The sequence below is a fragment of the Magnusiomyces paraingens genome (assembly GCF_902498895.1).
Source record: "Magnusiomyces paraingens strain CBS 517.90 genome assembly, contig: contig1, whole genome shotgun sequence".
Classification (NCBI taxonomy): Eukaryota; Fungi; Ascomycota; class Dipodascomycetes; order Dipodascales; family Dipodascaceae; genus Magnusiomyces; species Magnusiomyces paraingens.
Genome location: NW_022474067.1, coordinates 1,211,875 through 1,232,865, shown reverse-complemented (window position 1 = coordinate 1,232,865; position 20,991 = coordinate 1,211,875). Strand labels below are relative to the sequence as shown.

Sequence of the window (20,991 nt, the reverse complement as noted above, 5' to 3'; positions counted from 1 at the left end):
TATGATTTCTTAATATTATAATATAAAAATATATTTATCAAATTATAATTCTTTTTTTTTAAAATAATATTAAAATGATTGATTGTTATTAGAATCTTGAAATCATTTATAAAGAAAATAAAACCCTGATTTGGTTTATTAAAAATAATAATAATAATAATAATTTTTTATTTTTTTGATTATAATAAAGAAAAGAGCCGTATAAAACAATAATGACAAATTGATTTGTAATACATATCACATGATGATTAAATAGCACATTAGAATCACGCCAAGCTCCTAAGGCAGGCTTAGACTAAAAGGATTAAAGCGGCGCCTCCTATATGAGAGACTTTAAAGAAGAAAAGACCAGCTGAGTAGTAGCAAAAAAAAAAAAAAAAAAAAAAAAAAAAAAAAAAAAAAAAAGATGAAGAAGAAGAATTTTTCAAAATGATTAGAATATTAAAATATTGTAGTAAAGCATGTGATGATGATGATATATAAGGATATATTGTTGGATGATATTAGATCAGATGAGAAAAAAAAAAAAAAAAAAAGTGTCATTTTTTAAGATTAACTTTTGATAGTAATTTTTATTTATATTTTTATTTATATTTTTATTTATATATATTTTTTTATGTCAATATACATCTTTTCAAGTTAAAATTTTCCTCGAGATGTATTTTTTATTTTTATACATTTTGAAATAAAGGAAATTTTCTGACAGCTTGTTATAGTGGTCCATTTGAAATAATTTGTTTGAGATAATAATAATAATAATAATAATAATAATAATAATAATAATAATAATAATAATAATAATAATAATAATAATAATAATAATAATAATAATAATAATAATAATAATGTTTGGTCTTTGTGTGTTGTCTAGTGAATGAAAATATATTGAAAAAAAAAAAAAAAAAAAAAAAAAAAATATTAAAAATTCTTTTTTAATAAATTCAAATTGAACTTCTTCTTTTTAAAACTTCTTTACTACTTGACTGAAAAAATAAATAAATAAACATCTTTAAGACTTTATATATATATATATATATATATATATATATAAAGCTTTGAGACACTTTGTTTGATTAAGCGAAAAAAAAAAAAAGGGACATTTATTATTATTAATAAGTCTATTGTATGAACTTCAAAAAGTATAAATCAACAAACTAAAAAACTAAAAAAGAAAAAACCTGAGTTTTTTTTTATATATATATCCAATATCGATATAAAAAAAATAAAAATAAAAATATCTTCATCAATATAACTTCCAATGCCGTTAACTTACTTTCTATAAATCTATCTTCTTCTTCTTCTTCTTCTTCTTCTTCTTCTTCTTCTTCTTCTTCTTCTTCTTCTTCTTCTTCTTCTTCTTCTTCTTCTTCTTCTTCTTCTATCAATCCTTTTGTCTGTCTGTAGATGCCTTTACTGAGCCTCCTTTGCTTGAAAGAAAAAAAAAAAAAATTTCTATCAGTTGGAACTTTAAATTTATTTTCTTTTTTTTTTTTGGGGGAGGGTTTAAGCGGTGTTTTTATTATTTTATTTATTTTATTTATTTATTTTATTTATTTTATTTATTTTATTTATTTTATTTATTTTATTTATTTTATTTATTTTATTTATTTTATTTATATAAAAAAGGACACCCACCCACTAGCCATTTTTTTTTTTTTTTTTTTTTTCAACTTTAACGTTTTGAAAATTCCCGCGACCTCCTTTTTCACTTTACACACACACACACACACACACACACAGACAACTTCTGGTTGTGATCACCACAAATAATAATAATAATAATAATACCCTTCAAAACCTACCCCATAGAATATAATGTTCAACACACCAGGATCATTACTCATATCTTCCCTAACTGCTATATCTTCTTTGGCTTGGGCTGCAGATGTTGCAGGAACTCTACAATTAGACTTTGCAGTCGAACGCACATCAAGAGTTCTTAATCACCGTTATGGACACCTCCGTAGACGTGCTGTAGCAGGCACCGAAGAAGTCACTTTACAAAATGAACTTACATATTACAATGTTGAAATCACACTGGGAACTCCAGCACAATCTTTTAATGTTCTTATCGACACTGGCAGTTCTGATCTCTGGGTCATTTCTAATCAAAACCCATACTGCTCATCATCTTCATCTTCATCATCAATCTCTAGTGATAGTACTTTTGACTGTTCAACTTCTGGAACTTTTGACTCATCAGCATCTTCTACTTTTAATAAAAATAACTCAGACTTTTATATCAAATACGGAGATGGAACAGTCTCAGAAGGCGATTGGGCAACAGATACCTTTTCCATGGGTAACATTACAATTGACAATATGTCCTTTGGCCTCGGCTCTCTTACAAATTCAACCATTGGCATTCTCGGCGTAGGTTACGCTGCAAACGAAGCATCAGTAGCTATTACAAACAATGCTTATACATATCGCAATCTTCCATTACGTCTTGTCGACTCAGGTTATATCAACACTCCTGCATATTCGCTTTGGCTCAATGACCTAAATGCTGAAACAGGATCTATTCTGTTTGGTGGTGTTGACCATGCAAAATACTCAGGTTCTCTTCAAACGGTTCCAGTGCTCAAAAGCTCTAGTTCAAAACAATACAGCGCGTTTCTGGTTGCCCTTACTGAAATTTCACTCTCATCAAGTGGTGACAATACTGTAACTACTCTTCTTAATGATTCCCCCATTCAGGCTCTTCTCGATTCGGGTACTTCGCTCAGTTATTTCCCTCAATCGCTAGCAAATGAGCTCATTGTCAACCAGCTCGAAGGTTCCTACGTCAGTTCTCTTGGTTATTATGTTCAATCTTGTGAGTTGTCTGGCAACTTGACTTATAACTTTTCTGGTGCCAACATTGTTGTCCCGCTTTCTAGCATTTTGCTTCCCCTGACTACAGATTCCGGTCGTCAGGTGTATTCCAAAGGTGGTGTACCTGTTTGCATTATTGGAATTTTGCCCTTTTCGTCTTCCTTTGCGCTGCTTGGTGACACGTTTCTGCGCAATGCCTATGTGGTTTACGATCTCCAAAATAATCAAATCGGTCTAGCTCAAGCAAAACTCAATGCTACCGATTCAAATATTGAAGCAATCAAATCAACTATTCCCTCTGCCACTCAGGCTTCTCTCTACTCAGCTACTTCTTCTGTCGCAGGCCTTGTTTCTGCTACTTATTCTAATAAACCCCGCACTTCTATTATAGATGGCGCGTCAGGAACTATTGCGCTGGGTTCTTCCACTGGCACTGCTACTGCCACGGCCACTTCTACTTCTACAGGCAAATCTGCAGCAACTACTGTTTTGGCACCATCACCATTTTCTATGGTGTCATTGATGGTATTTTCATTGTTATTTTCTGCAGGCTTTTTCTGTTTTTTCATTTAAAGAATGAATAAAATGAATGAATTTGTTTTTATTTCATTTATTCAATTCATTTCTTTATTTTAATTTTTTTTTTCTTTCATTTGGCATATCTTTTTTTTTTTTTTAATGACCCCCCATTCTCATTTCTCTCACTCTCACATTTTTTGTGATGACGAATTCTTCTTCTATATACATGATATTTATATATAAATTAATAATAATAATAATAATAGAATTAAAAAAAAAAAAAAAAAATTATAAAGTTATTTATTCATATAGATTTTTTTTTTAATATTATACGTTGAAACCAGACTGTTTAATTGGGGTCTTTGTTAATGAGTTGTTTTGAAAAAAAAATAAAAATAAAATAAAAGGCAACGCTTTAACTGCTTACGTCACGTAACGCGTAGACAATTTTTTTTTTTTTTTTTTTCGTGTTGCTGACGAAGTCCTCCCTCCTCCATCGGACTTTCTTTTCATCCCCCACCCCCCTCTTTACTTTATTTTTTTTTTTTTTTTGTACATCCTTTTGTTGAAATTTTTGCTCCGTGATTCAATGATTTTTATTTTAAATATTTAATTTATTCATTTAAAAAAAAAAGAAAAAAAAAAAAAAAGATCAGTGTACAAGATGTGTTACAAAATTGTGTGTATTAAGTTCTCTTTATATAGGCTAGTTTAACTTGTAATTATAACTAGTTACAGTTAGGCACTATGGCCGAGCGGTTAAGGCGAAAGACTTGAATCAATTCAAGGCATCTTTTGGGATTTCCCTCGCAGGTTCGAGTCCTGCTGGTGTCGCTATTTCTTTTTGAATTTTTTATTATTTCGGATTTTTTTTGATTAATTGATTATATTCTCAAAAAAAAAAAAAAAAAATTCAAATTCTTTAAATCAATTGGAATTTTATTTTTTTTTTCAAAAATTTCAAAAATAATAATTAAATATATATATGATTAATATGAAAACTTATAAAAATAAAAAATATTTTATTATAATAATAATAATTATTTTAAGTTTTTTCACCTTTTTTTTTTTTCTAAAACACCCTTGTGATAAATATTATTTTCAAAAAAAAAAAAAAAAAAAAAAAAAAAAAAAAAAAGAAAAGGATTTTACTTCAACTGTTATTAAATTGATGAGCTCATTTTTTTTTTAATTATTCAATGTAAACATATAAACGATATATATTCTTCTTTTTTTATAAAAGTTTTAGAATTAAAAAAATATATATATAAATAATAAAAACGTAAATTATTATTGTTATCCAAATTTAAATAATAATAATAATAATAATAATAATAATAATAATAATAATAATAATAATAATAATAATAATAATAATAATAATAATAATAATAATAATAATAATAATAATAATAATAATAATAATAATAATAATAATAAAAAGAAACTTAATTATATTTGTTTTTTTCTTCATTTTTTTTTAAATAAATAAATAAATCTTTTGAATATTAATTAATATTATCATTATCATAATGATGATGATGATGATGATGATGATGATGATATTCTAATTTTAAAATCAATCACACAAGGCTGTTTGAGCAACAACTATATATAACAACTTTAAAAAGCCGTTAAATAAAAAAAAAAAACTTTAAAGAAGCTTTTAAGTTTGTTTGTTTGTTTGTTTGTTTGTTTGTTTGTTTGGTTGATTGATTGATTGATTGATTGATTGTCTAGATAATAATTGAGCAAAGGGAGAAAAATATCAAGTTTGAAAGTTTTTATTTATTTTTATTTATTTTTATTTATTTTTATTTATTTTTATTTATTTTTATTTATTTTTATTTATTTTTATTTATTTTTATTTATTTTTATTTATTTTTATTTTCCCCTTTGTTCTTTGTATGTTCTTCCGTGCAAACTTCCCGTCGCCCATTTTTTAATGAAACCACCACTTTTTTGTGCATAATCAATCAATCAATCAATAAATAAATAAAAAAAAAAAATTTTATTTTTATTTTTTTTTTTTCGCCCTGTCAAACCCAACAAGGTCAAACTATTAATTCAAATATTAAGATTCCTCAAGGGTTAGGTTTTTATATATATTTTTATTGTCACGTTATATATAGCTTATACCTTATACTTTAACCTTTGACATTTAAGTCTTAATTAATTATTACTTAGAAAAAATTTTATTTTTTTTTTTTTTTTTTTTCACTCTCTCAACTATTCAGCCAACCACAATTGCACTTTTCATTTTTTAAAAAAAAAAAAAAAAAAAAAAAAAAAAAATCCCATTTTCCATTCCATCATCACCACCACCACCACCACCACCACCGCCACTACAACAACAACAACAACCAGACAACAATGTCTTCATCAGCTTTTGGTCCCTCCAAGGCACGTCTCCTTGAGCTCTCTCAGCTCTCCAAGCGCATTTTCCGTGAATCCTTTAACCCAGACCAAGTCCGTCGTGGATCCCGCGTTTTACGTGCACCACTTAAGGGCCCTGTCATTCAAGACTATTACATGCCCAATAATTTCCTAAAGTTCAAGTACCTTAAGAAGGAATTCCCTGAACTTTATCTTGTTGACGCTAAAGAACAATATAGACTTCATATTAATCAGGACCGAAGGAGAAGAGGTAAAGGTGCCCCACAAAAGAAATCGGAACCTCCTGCAGAAGACAAGTCTGGCAAGAAGAAGAAATAAATTTAAACCATCTGTTGTTGTCGTTGTCATTATTATTATTATTATTATTATTATCGTTGTTTATAATACTATCATCCCCCCCATCATATCCTCTTTTGTACATACCACTCTTGGGGTGCTTTTCATATAAAAATAAAAAAGATAAAAATTAAAAATTAAAAAATTAAAAAATTAAAAAATTAAAAAATTAAAAAATTAAAAAAAAAATCTCTATTATATATACAATTCCCCTAAAAAAAAAAAAAAAAAAAAAAAAAAGCCACCATCAAAAGTATACCTCATCAATCATCAAATGTATCAATCAATGTCGTGTTATTATTATTATTATTATTATCAGAAAGTTCCCACTCATCTTGCTCATTCTCCAGACCACCTATTCTCAAGGTTGGAATTGAAACTCCAGTCTGTGCCAAATATCTCTTTTTCCGCTCCCGTATCTTAAGTATCTGAACCAAAAACATATCCTCAACCATTTTCTTAAACCCCCTTTCCCGCTCTTCCTTCCGTTTCTTTGCAATCTCATTAATGGTATTTTGATAATGCAAAAAATCCCGAAGATTCAAACATTGCTTGTAGTCAATATCATTATAAAATGGAAACAAAAGTAACAACCCATGGAACCGGATCCGGCCCTCGCTGTCCGCAAGTTCCAAAGCATGGTTGTAAAACTCTTCACATCGCTTTCTTCGTTCAGAAACTTCCTTCTTTGGGTAATCCCTCATAAACTTGCGAAACGTTGGAATATCAACATTTTTCCCATTCTTGCACCCAGACTTGTCCAAAATCGTCTTCACTGTCCATGGCTCCATATGAATCCGAGTCGAAAAGTACCCATCCAAAGATCGTAGAAACAACCGCAAATCTTGTGCTTGAATGTACCCCCTTGCATTTGGATCAAACATAATCCATTTCTCTTTAAACTGTCGAATCGTAGTCCGTGTGATTTGGGGTTCCTCTGGACGCGCCAAGTATCCAAATTGTTCATAAATCAATGACACAAGTAAGTTGGCAAAAATATACATGGAAATAATGTTCCACGAAATAAACAAAATATATGCATACGGCCGGCTCCCGCAATCACTAATTTTATCCCCCACATAGCAATATGGCGTTTCAAGCAAGTAATCGTTAAGAATCTGATTCCAGCCTTCACCACAACTCATCCGGAACAGCAAAACAAGCGAGTTTGGAACTGACCGAAAATTGATGGCTGTGGAACCATTCGACCCAAACTTGGTCAGCCCAAACACTTGGTTAAAGGCAATTCCAAACACAAAATACAAAACAGCCCATACAAGAAGCAAATGAAACATATTAGGGATCGATGCCGCAGCCGTCTTAAGCAGTTGATCCAAGCGTCGACTATATGGGATAATCAGTAGCAAAACACCAACGTAAAAAAGCTTCTCCAAAATCGAAAACCAGTAATATTCAGTCGTGAAAAAGGCTGCAATCTTTAACCCACATGAAATGCCAGAAACAATAAACGCATAAAGATCCCACTTGCGTCGAAAATATTGCTTGGGTCCAAATGCATAGCACTTAAGTATTAGGAAAATAAAATATGTAAATAGGAAAAATGTCAAAAAGGACCACCGAATAATACGCGGACCTTCAAGAAGAGGATAGTACTCAGACATAATCACACTTGCTATTCCAATAAGATTTAACAACATGCACATGTGGATCCATGAATATTGCCGGACGAAAAGTTTAAATAGCTTATACCGAAATGTCCCAGGTAACAACCCTGGAGGTCTGATTGAAGGCCGTACAGTCTTAATTGACTTCTCCAGTTCGTACCACATTAGTTGTTGATCTGTAAAGTAAGCACTACCAGATGACTTTGCATAGTTTTGAATAATGACAGAAAGGAATAATGTCAAAATGAAAATAGTCGAAATGGTATTATAAATAACAACAAATATTCCATATACATTGTAAGAATTGAACTCAGGCTGTGTGAAATTATCATGAATAGACATTGCAGAAACCAAAATATCAACCCAACCCTCAAGTGAAATGATTTCGAAAAGTGCAAGAAGAGAGTGGCCAAAAGTATCAAAGTCATAGTAAGGATTGGAAATAACACGAGGGCTTAAAACGTCCCAGTTAAAAGGCGAATTTGCAAACTCACCAACACACCCATTAAGGGACCCAGAAAAATTGGTGTCATTACATGAAAACATCTTCCCACGAAAAAGGTTAAGCCCCCAAACTGAAAATGGGAATAAAAGAGAAAGTGCAACTATGGATGCTGAAAAAAGCTTCCAAATTCCCACAATAATAATACTGTGGAAAAGCTCTTGGGCTCGAGAATTTATAGTCAAAAGACGCAAAGCTCTTAAAGCCTTGAAAGCCCGAATGATGCGCGAGTTAAATGCATGGGAAAGAAGCTCTTGTGCAAGATTGGCAATAAGCGTGCACCAAACGAAAAAATCAATCACACCCCATACTTGGCGCAGGTACGCATTGGGCGTAAATAAAAGTCCATCAGCAATAACCTTGACAACAACCTCAAATGTGAAAATAGACAAAAAGACTGTCTCAGTTATGACATACCAATTCATACCCCTATTACCTAAATTTTCATAGTAATAAATCGGAGTAACAATAACAGCAACAACAATGAGCCCAAAAGTAGCCGCAATCATTACCCCCCAGAAAATATTCCACATGATCGTGGGCTCAGTCTGACCTTCAAAACGGGTTCCATATCCAGGTGGAACAAGATATTGGCAAAACCGGCGCAGCTTGTTATCAACAGAAAAAATCCATAACGACTTGTTGTAGTTAGGATCCTTTTTAATCTGGTCCATCTGATCCTGTCTCATCTCCCTAATATATGAAACATATTCCTCGGGAGAATTAAATTCCTGCATTTCGATATTATTTTTAAATAGTTTTTTGTAAACCCGCTGAAATGGGCCAACTATAGTCCAGAAAAGCGACACATCTGATTCGGTAAGTACAGTGGCTTGATTTGGCGACTGGGTAAGATTGCCAAATTCATCAGATTGAATTGGTGTTAATTCTGACTCTGTTTCATCATTACCCAAAAAGTTATCCAGATGAGATTCTTGAAACATTTCAACAACACGCTCAAACATCGCCTTATCATCTTCAGGGCGTTGAGAGTGTGGTACAATAAATCGGAAAAAAAACCTAATACCATGCTTGGTCTGATCAGTATTGCCCTCCTGGCGCTGCACTTCTTGTTTGAAAAACATAAACACTTGCTCCATTTTTTTGGTTGCTACTGATAGCTCCAAGTTTTCACTCAGTACAGCAATGAACATATTAATGGTGACAAAGTTCGACATGATAAACCAAGCAATAAAAAATGCTGCAACAAAAATTCGTGAAAAAACTGAACTTGTAAACTGAACTGAATTGTACAAAATAGTCGTCCAGTTTTCTGTAGAAGAAATAATGTACATGGCCAAAAAAGAGTTTGCAAGCGTCCGGAATGTCCAAACGTTGCCACCGCCCTCTTCTTCCGTAGGAATGACACCTTGAAGAAGCAAACAACCAAGAACACTTGCAAGATAAACAAACAAGTAGTAAAAAATTGTAATATCAAGAATGATTCGAGCCTGTGTCAAAACACGAGTCCAAAGTTCGCGAATGAATTTAATAGCAAGAACACATCGATAAAAACGTACAATCTGGAAACATGTCAGCCAGTAATAAAGATTTTTCTTGTTATAAACAAATGGCAGGATGATGATAATGTTAGAAATCGCTAGCAATAAATCAATAAGATTGTGTGAGCTGGTAAAGAAAAATCCAATCTTTGGAATGTATGTAAGAAAACGAACTAAAATTTCAAAAGCCAAAAAGGTTGCAACAAATATTTCCCAGTGATAAACATTCTCAATATGACCAGGATTTGAAGTATATGCAACAGTTGATTGCACCACAAGATCAGCTGTAATCACCACAAGAGGTATTTCACGAAGGTAATGGTAGATTTTGCCAATCCTAGAACGGCAAATATAATTGATATGTCTGTTTCTGTGTCTGATGAGTCTAGCAATTAGGGTATCAGCATCAACATTATCATTGAAATCAGTTCTAACAGCTTTAAATGAAGCTGCAATGACGGAAATAAACAAACTGGCAAGGCCATAGGCAAGAAGAATAACACCAATCACAAAATAAATGGACGAAAAAAGATGCTCTGCATCTACAATGTAGTACATAAGATCGGAAAAAGTGTTAAGTGACATGATAACAAAAACCAGCTCTAAAGAGTTAAAAATATTGTCAAAACTAATGGTGTTCCCGTAAGGGTTGCTTTGCTGTTTACAAATGCTATTAACGGGACATGTGAACCCCTTAGCAGTTGTAAATAAAGTACCGTCTGATTTTTCAAATGGCAAACGCTCTAAAGTGGTCGGGTCAATGTAACTTCCACAAAAAACAAGTTCATTGTTATAGGTATCAGAAGAATTTGTGGGATTTATCCAAAGACAAGTTCTACTAAGAGACTCGTGGAAACTCTGTGTACCAATGATTGAAAACAACGTCCTAAAAAAAAAAAAAAAAAAAAAAAAAAAGTTAGGTCGGAATAACAAAACGTAAAAAAAAAAAAAAAAAATCTCACCAGAAAAATGCAATAAATAAAAAAATGGTCCAGATTCTCGATGCACCAACTTTTAAACTGCGTAAGATAAGGGCTGTTCTGCGCGTGATGTTTAATAAGCGCAGAATGGGAAGACCAGTTAAACATCTAAAGACGTAGAGTTCAAGACGCTGTGCTGTATTGTTTGCTTGAAGTCCAAACGATATCCAGTAAGAAATGATTGCAATAAAATCAATACGAGACCATGTAGTGCGAAGATACGCCCGTTCTGGGGCTGGTATCGTGATTGGTTTGTCAAAATTGATATTTGGTGTGCGGTGAAGTCTATTTGCTGGATCGTTAAACGATTCACTACTTGAAAAAGAATTAGAAGCAAGTCTGTGTTTTTCATCCTTAAAAATTTTAGGAGCAGACATGAGTGTGTGCTTTTTAGAATTAAAGGTAAATGTGAGTGCCGAGTTTTTGGAGTCAAAAATAAGACCAACAGCAATGGCACTTATAATAGCTGTGAGCGTGTAAAAAATAAAAATGCCTAGAATAACCCAGTCATATACTTGGTGATGGAAAACTGTCATGAATAACCTATCGTTAGGGGAGTTCGGCCCTCCATCATCTGGTGCTGTGAGAGCTGTAAGAACACCCAGGTGAGCGATTAGAACGAGAAGGAAAAGGGTTTTGAACCAACGCCGAGATACTACTTTGTGATAAAGGAAAAGTCTTAACCGATTGTCCTTGGAAAAGATTCCAAGTGAGTAGCCAAAAAGCTCGACTTTGGATGGCCGGGGAGGTATTGTGTCTCCACCACCGCCTCCACCACCGCCAGCAGTAGCTAGTGCTGGAATCGGTATCGTTGAGGTTCCTGATCCAACTGAATTAATTGGAGAAACATTTAAGTCTGTGACAATGCCAGCAGACATTTGGCCTTGGCTATCTTGGACAACACCATAACCTGGAGAAGTCAGAGATTGTGAAGTTGAGGGGCTAATCGAGGGAGCTATAAGCCCGGCAATAGAGTCTGTAGAAGTGGAAACAGCAATACCATCAGGGTGTTCATACCGTACCAGTGTGTTTGGAGATAATGGCGTAAGGGCGGCTGAATCGTCGTCCGTAAGGTCTGCATCAGTATCTTCAACACTATTGTAACTATGAGCTGGAGACGACGGTCGTTCAGGAGGTAAAGAGAGGCCTGAAGCGTCACCAGTAACAATACGGTTGGAGAACTTGTTGACTGCACGCGAAAATGCACTTCCTTGAATGTTTTCGTCTACAGCAGGCGAGCCTGGTCGTGAAGATATTAGGGCTCCTGAGCTCAATCTGCTTGTTACTTGGCTTCTCCCAGAAGAAGAGCTTTTGCGTGGAGTTGTTACTGATGATGTACTAAGTCTTGATATGCGGACAGGTGATGTTGACCGTGGCTGTTGTGGCTGTTCTTGCTGCTCTTGAAGAGAAAATCGCACGCGATTAGTGGAGCTTGGAAGCGCTGTATGTGAAAGAGCCGGCATTGGGGGTATTATTGTGGTTGGAAGAGCTGCAGCCGGTGTAACTGTGGAAATAGGAGTATGTTCAATCATCCCGATGGATTCTTCTTCGTCTCGAGATAAATAATCTGTGGTTTCATTTGGATCATCAGGATAAGGCAGCTGAGAGTGTGGGTTTTGCGATAACCATGAGTCTTGAAAGCCTCCAGAGCCTAAGAGGTTGCGGAGCCCTGTGACAAGATCAATATTCTGGTCATCACGGAAAATGGCCGAAGGCTCCGACATGGCCTCAATAGCAGCAGCACCTTCGGTATCACTGTGAAGAAGATAAGAGTGGCGGGTGTGGCTACTGTTTCTATTGTTTCTATTGTTGTCCAAAACACCTGTTGCTGTTGCTGTTGCTGCGATATTTGTGGGGAGTGTAAGTTCAGGGATTCGGTCAACCGAAGGATATGGAACATGATGCTGGGCTCTGGGAGGCGACCGAGTCATGTATTGAGGTGGGTCATATGCAGTATTAGCGTTAAAGTCCAATCTTTGCTGGTCATTTTGGTCATTTTGGTCATTTTGGCCTGTTTGGTTTGCTTGGTCTATAAAAGGGTTTGTGTTTTGGTGCATAACGGTTGAGGAAAAAGTTGATAATGGGACATCTTGGAAGCCATTTGCAGAGTATTCGTTATTCAAATACTCGTGAGTATTAGCATCACCGGCAGAACTGTTGTGCCGCCGTCTAAACGGGTTGCTGTAGCTCATATTGAATAGTTTTTTGGAGGTTTGGAAGAAGTTTGGAGGAGTTTATAAAAAAAAAAAAAAAAAAAAAAAATGGGAAAAGGAGGCTTGTTGGCTGCTAGACTTAACTGGCTTTGCATTTTGGCTGGCTGGTTGGCGGCGGTGCATAAAGAAACGATTGAAAAAGCACTGCCACGGTGGTGGGGGGGGAAACCCACTAGTTAGGGCACATCCGGCAGTCGGTATTAAGACAGGGCTGTATTTAATATATAAAAGTTATTTAGTTCCCATAAAATAAAATCTTCATTCTTTCATTAAGCCCAAAATAAGTTATAATAAGTACACCAGTACATAGGAAGCAGCAGGAGCGGCAGCAGTAGTATCGAGGTATGTAAACACAGCAGCAGCAACAACAACAACAATAACAACAACTCACACAACCACTTATTCACAAGTAAAGGTCTTACCACACACTCATACACCAAATATGACGGTTGTACGAATATATTGGCCGACAAACGCGCTGGCTCATGATTCTCCGGCTGTGGCCATTGGCTGGCGAAATGGACCAGAGGACTTGGTGGTGGTCACGACGCTTCCACGCGTCGCTCCGGCCGTGGCTGCGTCTTTGCTGGCCTCAGACGCTCTGCTAGCCAACTACCACCTGCCTCCCGAGCAAATCTATTCCATCTGTGGGGTCTCCAGGTTATCTGTTCTTGGGACAGTCAACATGGAAAAGCCAGACTTGCAGGGGGATCCTGCATTATTCTCAGCAGAAATCAAAGCCGACTCAAAGTACCCTGTGCTTCACTATTGCCCAGATCACACATATGCACAGGTCATTTTGTTTGATCCGCCACTATCATACAGATTGCAATACTTTGCACTTCATCCTCCTTCTCTAGAGCTCCCAGAAAAGGCTTCGTTCACTGTCATTTCAGAGCAACTGGAAAAGTCACTAGTGGACCAGGAGCTCGAAACACAAGAGCTTTGCGCGCGAGTCAAGAGCCACGCTGAGTATTCTCAACAAGATCTTGATAACCGCTCACGTATTTTACACAACTGCATTGCACAGCTTAATACATGTCGGGATTTAGGAGCTGCATTACGGAAACAATCCACATCACAAGTCTTGGAGAACCGGCCACAACATTGGCAAGGCCCACGAGCAATTTCGAGGTTTCTCAGCCGTCTTTTAATATACATTGTCTGTGGTCTCCGGCTTTGTGCTGAAACAGCGCTGGTCTTGATAGAATGGCGACCAACGTCTCCCCAAGGCCATTGGCATGCATTCAAGGAGCTCTCAGCAACTGCACAGCAGATTGATCTCCGATTGCAACAGTTTTGTTACTGGCCCGTACAATATCTGCGGATCAGACAGCAGTCTCAAGACTGGACACGAAACTATGCTGCATTTAACGTTGAATACGTTTTGTTTTACAATAGCATCTGGCTTATTATTAACGACGTAATCATCGGAATTACCATGGCAAAACTTCTGCTTGAGTTCCGAGTAGACGTGTGCCAGCAATTATCTCGTGTTGTTGATTTGCTAACCCTCGATTTTGAGCGGACCATTCTATGGCTCATGGATTGGCCTGGAGGTCTTAAACTCAATAATGAACTAGCTGCATTTTTCGGCGGACTTTTCATTTGGGTTGTTCAGTTTTGGCGAGTTGCCCTAACTCTGCTAAGACCATTTTTTTCATCCATGGTTCTCGTCGTTGCCTACTCTGGATTTGGCGGTGCAACACTTTTACTTTCACTCGTCTCAGACCTTGTGTCTCTGGCAACAGCCCATGTTTACGCCTTTTACCTGGCCTCGGGCCGCATCTACCACTGGCAACTAACAGTGCTGCGCTCGCTTTTTCATCTTTTCCGTGGGAAAAAACGCAACGTGTTGCGAAACCGTGTCGACTCGTGCACTTATGAACTGGACCAGTTGCTCATGGGTACTATCTTTTTCACCTCTTTGATATTTCTATTGCCAACTGTCTTGGTATTCTACTTGACTTTTGCTGCTTGCCGATTCGGCATTATTCTCGTCAATGCCCTGCTGGAATCATGCCTGGCATACTTAAATCATTTCCCATTATTTGCAATTATGCTTTACTTTAAAGATTATAAGCGATTACCTGGTGGAATATCATTTGTTCCTGTCGACACCATAGCATCTGTCAACAGTACAACAACAAACTATGTTTACCTGAAACCTCGACCATTGCCATTTTCCACAATTTTTTTCCAATACCGGCTACTCTATTCACGAATTCGCTTTTGGTATCTTTCATTTCCCGTCATTATCCGGTTGCTATCGGGTCAGTTTGTCCCCATCCAGCGGTCACAGCTTTATGCCCTGCTCTACTCTAAGCTGCCTAAAGAACGTGTCCCTACCACAAAATTGTATCAGGATTTATTAGCTCAATTATAGAAGAATAATAAGAATAAAAATAAGAATAAAAAAAATCTCATTTAGAGAAATTTCTCCGTTTTCTCTAAATATTATGTTATATTATATATATATATATATATCATATATATAAAATAGTAAATAACCGTCATATATTACTTGGGAAGAGTTTGCTCGTTGCGCTTCTTCTGTTGGATTTTAGCAATCGAGTACAGAACACCCGAAGCAAAACCCAAAGCAATGGCCGTCACGGAGTAGAAGGTGACGGGAGTATCAAAGAAGATAAGACCCGAAAGGGCTACGGGGAGCTTGTTAAGAGCACCCGTCATACTGTAGGTGGTGGAGGAAGTGACACGCACACACCAACCAGAAGTGTAAGAAATACCAAGCGAGAAGAATCCCGAAAGAATCATAAGGAAGATGACCGTGTTCTTGTACTCAGGAGGGAAGTTCTTGGCCACGTTTTCAGCGGACCAGTCTTCAAAGAGCAAAGAGCCAACCAAAAGCACAGGGATGGCCAGGAGGTTGTTGTAGTACATGGTGTCCAAGTCGGAAAAGTTAAAATATTTAATGCGCTTGCGCAAGAAGAGGACAAAGCCAGCGTTGGACAAGCAGTTGCAAAACATCCAAAGGTAGCCGATGTGAAGACCGCTGAAGAAAGAAACAGCCTCAGTAGAGGTTTTGGCGGCAGCCTGGGCAGCGATGGAAAGATCGGACCAAGCAGCGACAACAGAGGAAAGGACAATGACGATAAAGGAGAAGAGAGTGAGAGGAGTGACCTCACCACCAAACCAAATGACTTCACCGTAAGCAATGAGGATGATAGTGACATTCTTAAAGATGGTGAAGACTGGAATGGAGAGGTATTGCATGGCCTTGGACGCGGTGTAAATCATTAGAACCAAGAGGACTGAGATCGGGAACCATTTCTTGGCTTCAGAAGCGTTGAAATCACGGAACTTGACAATTCCGAAGGCCTTGAGGGCTTGAATGAAAAGCAGACAGACAAGCGACTGAATAGCAAGCAGAATGCAGTTGAAGTTGAAGTATCCGACAGAAAGCACGTACTTGTTTGTGACTGTCATCAGAATGGACGACGCGCAGTATGCAAAGATTGCGATTGGCGGCGAGTTTGTGATGGACGAAAGGGCACTGCCAGCGGGCACCTTTGGCTCATCTTCAGATTTCTTATCGGGATAGGCCATTGCTGAATGGTGTTTATTGGGGATGAGGGTATAAGTTGGATGGACGGTCAGATGGCAAAAGGAAAGAAAAGAAAGAAGATTGCAAATTCCACAGCAGCAATTTTGGCAGAAAAAAAAAAACAGCATTCGAAGGGCCCCCTTGGGCGGGAGACACGTGACAAGACCCCTTTTTCAATGTAATCATTTTTTTGGGTATTAGCTACACGTTATTACATTCCTATGTAAAGAAACCTCCACGTAGCATTATTATTATTTTTATAATTATAAATATCATCACTATCATCATTATTAAATGTCTTGTACAAGTAGTAATATATTAATTAATTAAATCAAGTCTGGTAATATAACAAAGCTAATTACATTAAACCATACACACACATAATCATAAAAGAAGGCACCAACTATGACTACAGTGCCGCTAACATCCATTGCCTCCTGGGATGAAGCATTTGTCAACTATTCGGTCCCAGAAATCAGAATCCTCAATGATGACCTGCGTGCTCTCGCAGCTGCAAAAAAGACACAGCTCCGCGACCTGGTCGGAAACAGGTACCGTGATATGCTAAAAACAGCAGACATCATCGTGTCCATGGATTCGGTTGTCGCGCAAACTGACACCGCGCTTTCGGGTCTCGTAACTCACGGAGGAAGCTCGTCTATGGCATGGGAAGCACATGAACGTTGTTTTTCGCGCTTTGTTGACGCAATAGTACCCGGAGGAGACTTGACCATACGTAACAATAACAACAAATCGGGTTCTATCCCAAGTCACGGTGCACGTCGCCAACATCTTCAAGATACCGCTGCTTCTCAGTTATTAGCGGCCTCACTTTCATTCATAAAGCGCAGACTCAATTCGCCAGATCTTGGTTCAGATGATCACGGGTTTCTTGTCATTGCTCGAAGCTTAGGTCTCGCGCAAATGCTCAGCAATAAGACCACCAATCCCGAACTGCGACGCTTACACGCCCAATTCGACGAAATTCTCACTGCGTTATTACTTGATGGCCGTGGCTCCAGCGATGTTGTTTCTTCATCCACATCAAATACTCTGTTTTTGGCCTATGCTCATTTACACAGACTTGCACCAGCAGTTGTGCTCGAGCGTGTTTTAAAAGCCCGCTTAAAGTATATTGAAACTAAGCTTCGCGACTCTCCAGCTCCAACAATCCTCCCGACTCTTTTGACTCTTGTTGCATCAACTATTGCCATTGCTCAGCGTGCATTTTCTAAAAACTCAGTTCCTCACGCAATTCAAAAACAAACAGATGTTTATGCTCTTCTTGACGTCCCAGAACTTGCCGACGACATTGAGCTCAAACTACCCAAGTACCGCGCTTGGTTACCTGATGCTGTTCGCTCCGAGCGTGCTTTCCCAGAAGAGTGTCTTGAAGGAATCACTCGGTCAACTAAAACTGCTCAGTATCTTAAAAACCAGCTACACCAGTTTGCCAATGGTGCTGTCGAAATTTTTGAAAACCACGTCCCTAAACTTGTCTCCAACGTTTCTTCTCTCGAGTCTCTTGTAGATCTCTACAAGTCTGTATTTGAAGCAGCCCGTGATACTGCAAGCATCCGCAATCTTTCAAGCACAGATGGCAAGTCCTTTTACCGAGACGTTTTTGTTCCTGCTTGGACAAGCTCATTCCACTCGGCAATTGAAGCAGCTATCACACAACTCCTTGCCCAAGAACCAGCACTTAGATCCATTCACTCAAAGCTTTTGAGAAGCGCAGACAAACAAAATGCAACAAGTGTACATACAGACTCACTTTTTTCTGCAGATTTTGCGGCAGATTTACTTGCCAGTCACCGCGGCTACGCATATGCAGAATCGCTTTTCGGCGCTCTTGAAGATTATGCTTCAGGCTCACGAGGACTCATTCGACCAGTCGCCCACGAGTATCGCGACTGGCTGGCTACTGTGTCGGCAACCAAAGACCATGTCGATGCATTTGGCAAACTCAAAACACACCTTGCACTGTCGTTTGGAATAGACCTCGATGGCGGGGTTGACGATTTTGATGATGATGACATGGGTGACGCGTGGCGGACAGACGAGCGCGAAAGCATAACAAAAATTCACGAGGCTGCTGCGCGTCATGTTGCGCAAACACTTGCTGCAGTCCATGAGGACATGCTGTCTGAAGTGCGCTCGCTCCTATCAAAAACTGGGCCATGTGTTGGTGCCATTTTGGTCCTCATTCGATCTACGCTACTTTTTGCCCGTGACTTTGAAACTGTTCCAGATACGGACGCGTCTGCAGTTTCTGCCCGGCACAAGGCTGTTGATGAACTGTCACTTGAATTGTTTGTGCATTTGGCAAATGCGCTTGCTTCAAAGTCCCAAGTTCCAGCCTTAAAAGTCAAAGAGCACATCATGGCCGACTCCGGGCTTTGGGCAGACCCCAGTGTGCCTGATGGCCCGTCGTTAGGAACACTGCGGTACCTGACCGAGCTTGTTGATAGAATCAGTGGAGATGTTGGGCGTGATGCGCTTGTTTGGGGTCATGAGGAAGGCGCCAAGGTTGTTCGAAAGGCCGTTGGTGAAGCCATCTTGGAACGACTACAGGAGGTTTACGAGGAGATTCAAAAGGTTAAAGAAGAGCCCAAAGAAGAAACCCAGGAGGAACCCAAAGAAGGACCCAAAGAGGAACCCCAGGAGGAATCCAAAGAGGAATCCAAAGAGGAATCCAAAGAGGAATCCAAAGAGGAATCCAAAGAGGAATCTAAAGAGGAGCACAAAGAAGAACCTAAAACAGAATCTCAAGAGCCTGAATCTCAAGAATCAGAATCGACTAAATCTGAGAGCAAAGAATCAGAAACTTTGGCTGAGACCTCGGAGCCTTCTTCTTCTTCTTCTTCTTCCTTCTCGCAAAATTTCTTGGAACAACGAACTCAAGCTTTACTCCAACTTACAGCAGATACATATTATGTAGCTGCACTGTTTGACATACCAGCCGATTCAGGAACGGCGGCCGCGTGTCTTGCTGCCTTAGCACAAGACGCCCGTGCCGGGCCCGGGGTCTCCACAAACATCACCGACATAGCTCGCTACGCGCATGAACAAGTGACCCGTACAAGGGTCCTGTACCTGCCTCTTGCTCTGTAAAAATGTATAATATAGTTGATAGTTGTTTAATGTATACAAAATCCACTTGTATTTTTAATTTCTTTTTTATTTATTTTTTCTTCTTCATTAAAGTCCACAATTTTTTTCTTTCAAAGTTATACTGCTGCTACTGCTTCTACTACTGTCACTGCTGCGACTGCTGCTTAAAACTTTTGTGTCTAATGTCGTAATTGTACTTATAAGTACTTAGCCGCGCGCGGGTGGAGAAGACCACGCTGTCCTATTGGCCAGAAACCTTTTGGCGTTTGTTATTTTTTTTATTTTTATTTTTTTTTTTTTGCTAAAGCGGGACATAAAAAAAAATTAAAATTGAAATTGAAAGACCGTCAACAAGGGCATTTGAAACCTGGGATTTTCGTTCAAAGTGTATAATGATAAAAAGAATAATATATAATATGTAGTAAAAGTAATAATATTCAAAAAAAAAAAAGTACCTGCCGGATCGCCCGATTATTATTTAGTCCAAAAAAAGTATGAAAATCAACTCGAAATGAGTTGCTGAGCCGATCCCGCAAGATGCGATGGTAATCCACTCGCCCCATCAGCGTCCTGCTTGAGCGCGCCGCCCGCGGGGCCCAGCGGCAGACCAACCAGTCCGTCTGCAAAAGAGGAAGAAGAAGAAGAAGAAGAAGAAGAAGAAGAAGAAGAAGAAGAAGAAGAGTTATTATTTGAAGAGGCTGTTGAAGGAGAGGATGTGGATGCTGATCCTATTCTGTTAACGGTCACATCGCCAGGCCTGCTGCTCTCATTAAGTTGTTGACGGACATTTGCTTCGTTAGATTGTTGTTGATGGTCATTATTATTATTATTATTAGTATTATTATTGGTATTATTATTATTGTTGTTGTTCGTGTCTTCGTTAATGTTATTGCTGGTATTGCCACCATTGGTATTTTCATTAGATCTGTCGTTTGAAAACAGCGGTTTATTGCTTGTAGGATGTAAATTTAACAGAGGTTCGGCCATCGTGATGTTTCCGTTTGACGAAGAGGTCCCATTATTTGAAATCTCCGCGCCGTTACCATTCCTTGTTGTTCCTGCTGCCGCCATCGCCGCGCCATTTTCTTGCTCGCCCATATTTCTGCCATTACTATCCTCACTCCCAGGTGCTTCTTCTGATCCCCCCTCTTCTTTTAATCGACGGTCTTCAGCTTCCTTGCGCTCACGTTCAGCTATTTCTGCAGCAGTCAAAAACCGACCACCTTGCCCACGCGGCCGTCGCATAGCGTGCTTGTGCCGGGACTCGTGTAAATATGGCCGTCGACCACGAGCCACATTGAGTGATTCTTCAAGCTTTGCACGGGCTATTCGTCGCTTGAGAATTCGGTGGTACTGCTTTGCATTGACGTAAAAAGGTTGTTCTGCGGCTTCTCCAGAGTTGTCCATTTTGTGTGGAG

General features: G+C 38.0%; 7 protein-coding genes across 7 annotated transcripts; 4 read left to right on the top strand and 3 right to left on the bottom strand.

Moving 5' to 3' along the window:
* Positions 1–1,815: 1,815 nt before the first annotated feature.
* Positions 1,816–3,390, top strand: SAPINGB_P000372 (uncharacterized protein; the record flags this gene model as incomplete). The annotated part of the gene is made up of 1 exon (XM_031995096.1): positions 1,816–3,390. One exon carries the CDS (start codon positions 1,816–1,818, stop codon positions 3,388–3,390), a length of 1,575 nt encoding a protein of 524 aa, XP_031850987.1.
* A 2,319-nt stretch (positions 3,391–5,709) lies between these two features.
* SAPINGB_P000371 (mitochondrial 37S ribosomal protein mS33) lies at positions 5,710–6,051 on the top strand (the record flags this gene model as incomplete). Its single annotated transcript, XM_031995095.1, has 1 exon — positions 5,710–6,051. The coding sequence occupies one exon, from the start codon at positions 5,710–5,712 to the stop codon at positions 6,049–6,051; it is 342 nt and encodes a 113-aa protein (XP_031850986.1).
* Positions 6,052–6,332: 281 nt separating this feature from the next.
* Positions 6,333–12,870, bottom strand: SAPINGB_P000370 (uncharacterized protein; the record flags this gene model as incomplete). Its single annotated transcript, XM_031995094.1, has 2 exons — positions 6,333–10,584; positions 10,661–12,870. The coding sequence occupies 2 exons, from the start codon at positions 12,868–12,870 to the stop codon at positions 6,333–6,335; spliced, it is 6,462 nt and encodes a 2,153-aa protein (XP_031850985.1).
* Positions 12,871–13,333: 463 nt separating this feature from the next.
* SAPINGB_P000369 (uncharacterized protein) lies at positions 13,334–15,277 on the top strand (the record flags this gene model as incomplete). Its single annotated transcript, XM_031995093.1, has 1 exon — positions 13,334–15,277. One exon carries the CDS (start codon positions 13,334–13,336, stop codon positions 15,275–15,277), a length of 1,944 nt encoding a protein of 647 aa, XP_031850984.1.
* Positions 15,278–15,411: 134 nt separating this feature from the next.
* SAPINGB_P000368 (uncharacterized protein) lies at positions 15,412–16,461 on the bottom strand (the record flags this gene model as incomplete). Its single annotated transcript, XM_031995092.1, has 1 exon — positions 15,412–16,461. One exon carries the CDS (start codon positions 16,459–16,461, stop codon positions 15,412–15,414), a length of 1,050 nt encoding a protein of 349 aa, XP_031850983.1.
* A 403-nt stretch (positions 16,462–16,864) lies between these two features.
* On the top strand, positions 16,865–19,573 carry SAPINGB_P000367 (uncharacterized protein; the record flags this gene model as incomplete). Its single annotated transcript, XM_031995091.1, has 1 exon — positions 16,865–19,573. One exon carries the CDS (start codon positions 16,865–16,867, stop codon positions 19,571–19,573), a length of 2,709 nt encoding a protein of 902 aa, XP_031850982.1.
* A 501-nt stretch (positions 19,574–20,074) lies between these two features.
* SAPINGB_P000366 (uncharacterized protein) lies at positions 20,075–20,980 on the bottom strand (the record flags this gene model as incomplete). The annotated part of the gene is made up of 1 exon (XM_031995090.1): positions 20,075–20,980. One exon carries the CDS (start codon positions 20,978–20,980, stop codon positions 20,075–20,077), a length of 906 nt encoding a protein of 301 aa, XP_031850981.1.
* Between the last annotated feature and the right edge of the window lie 11 nt (positions 20,981–20,991).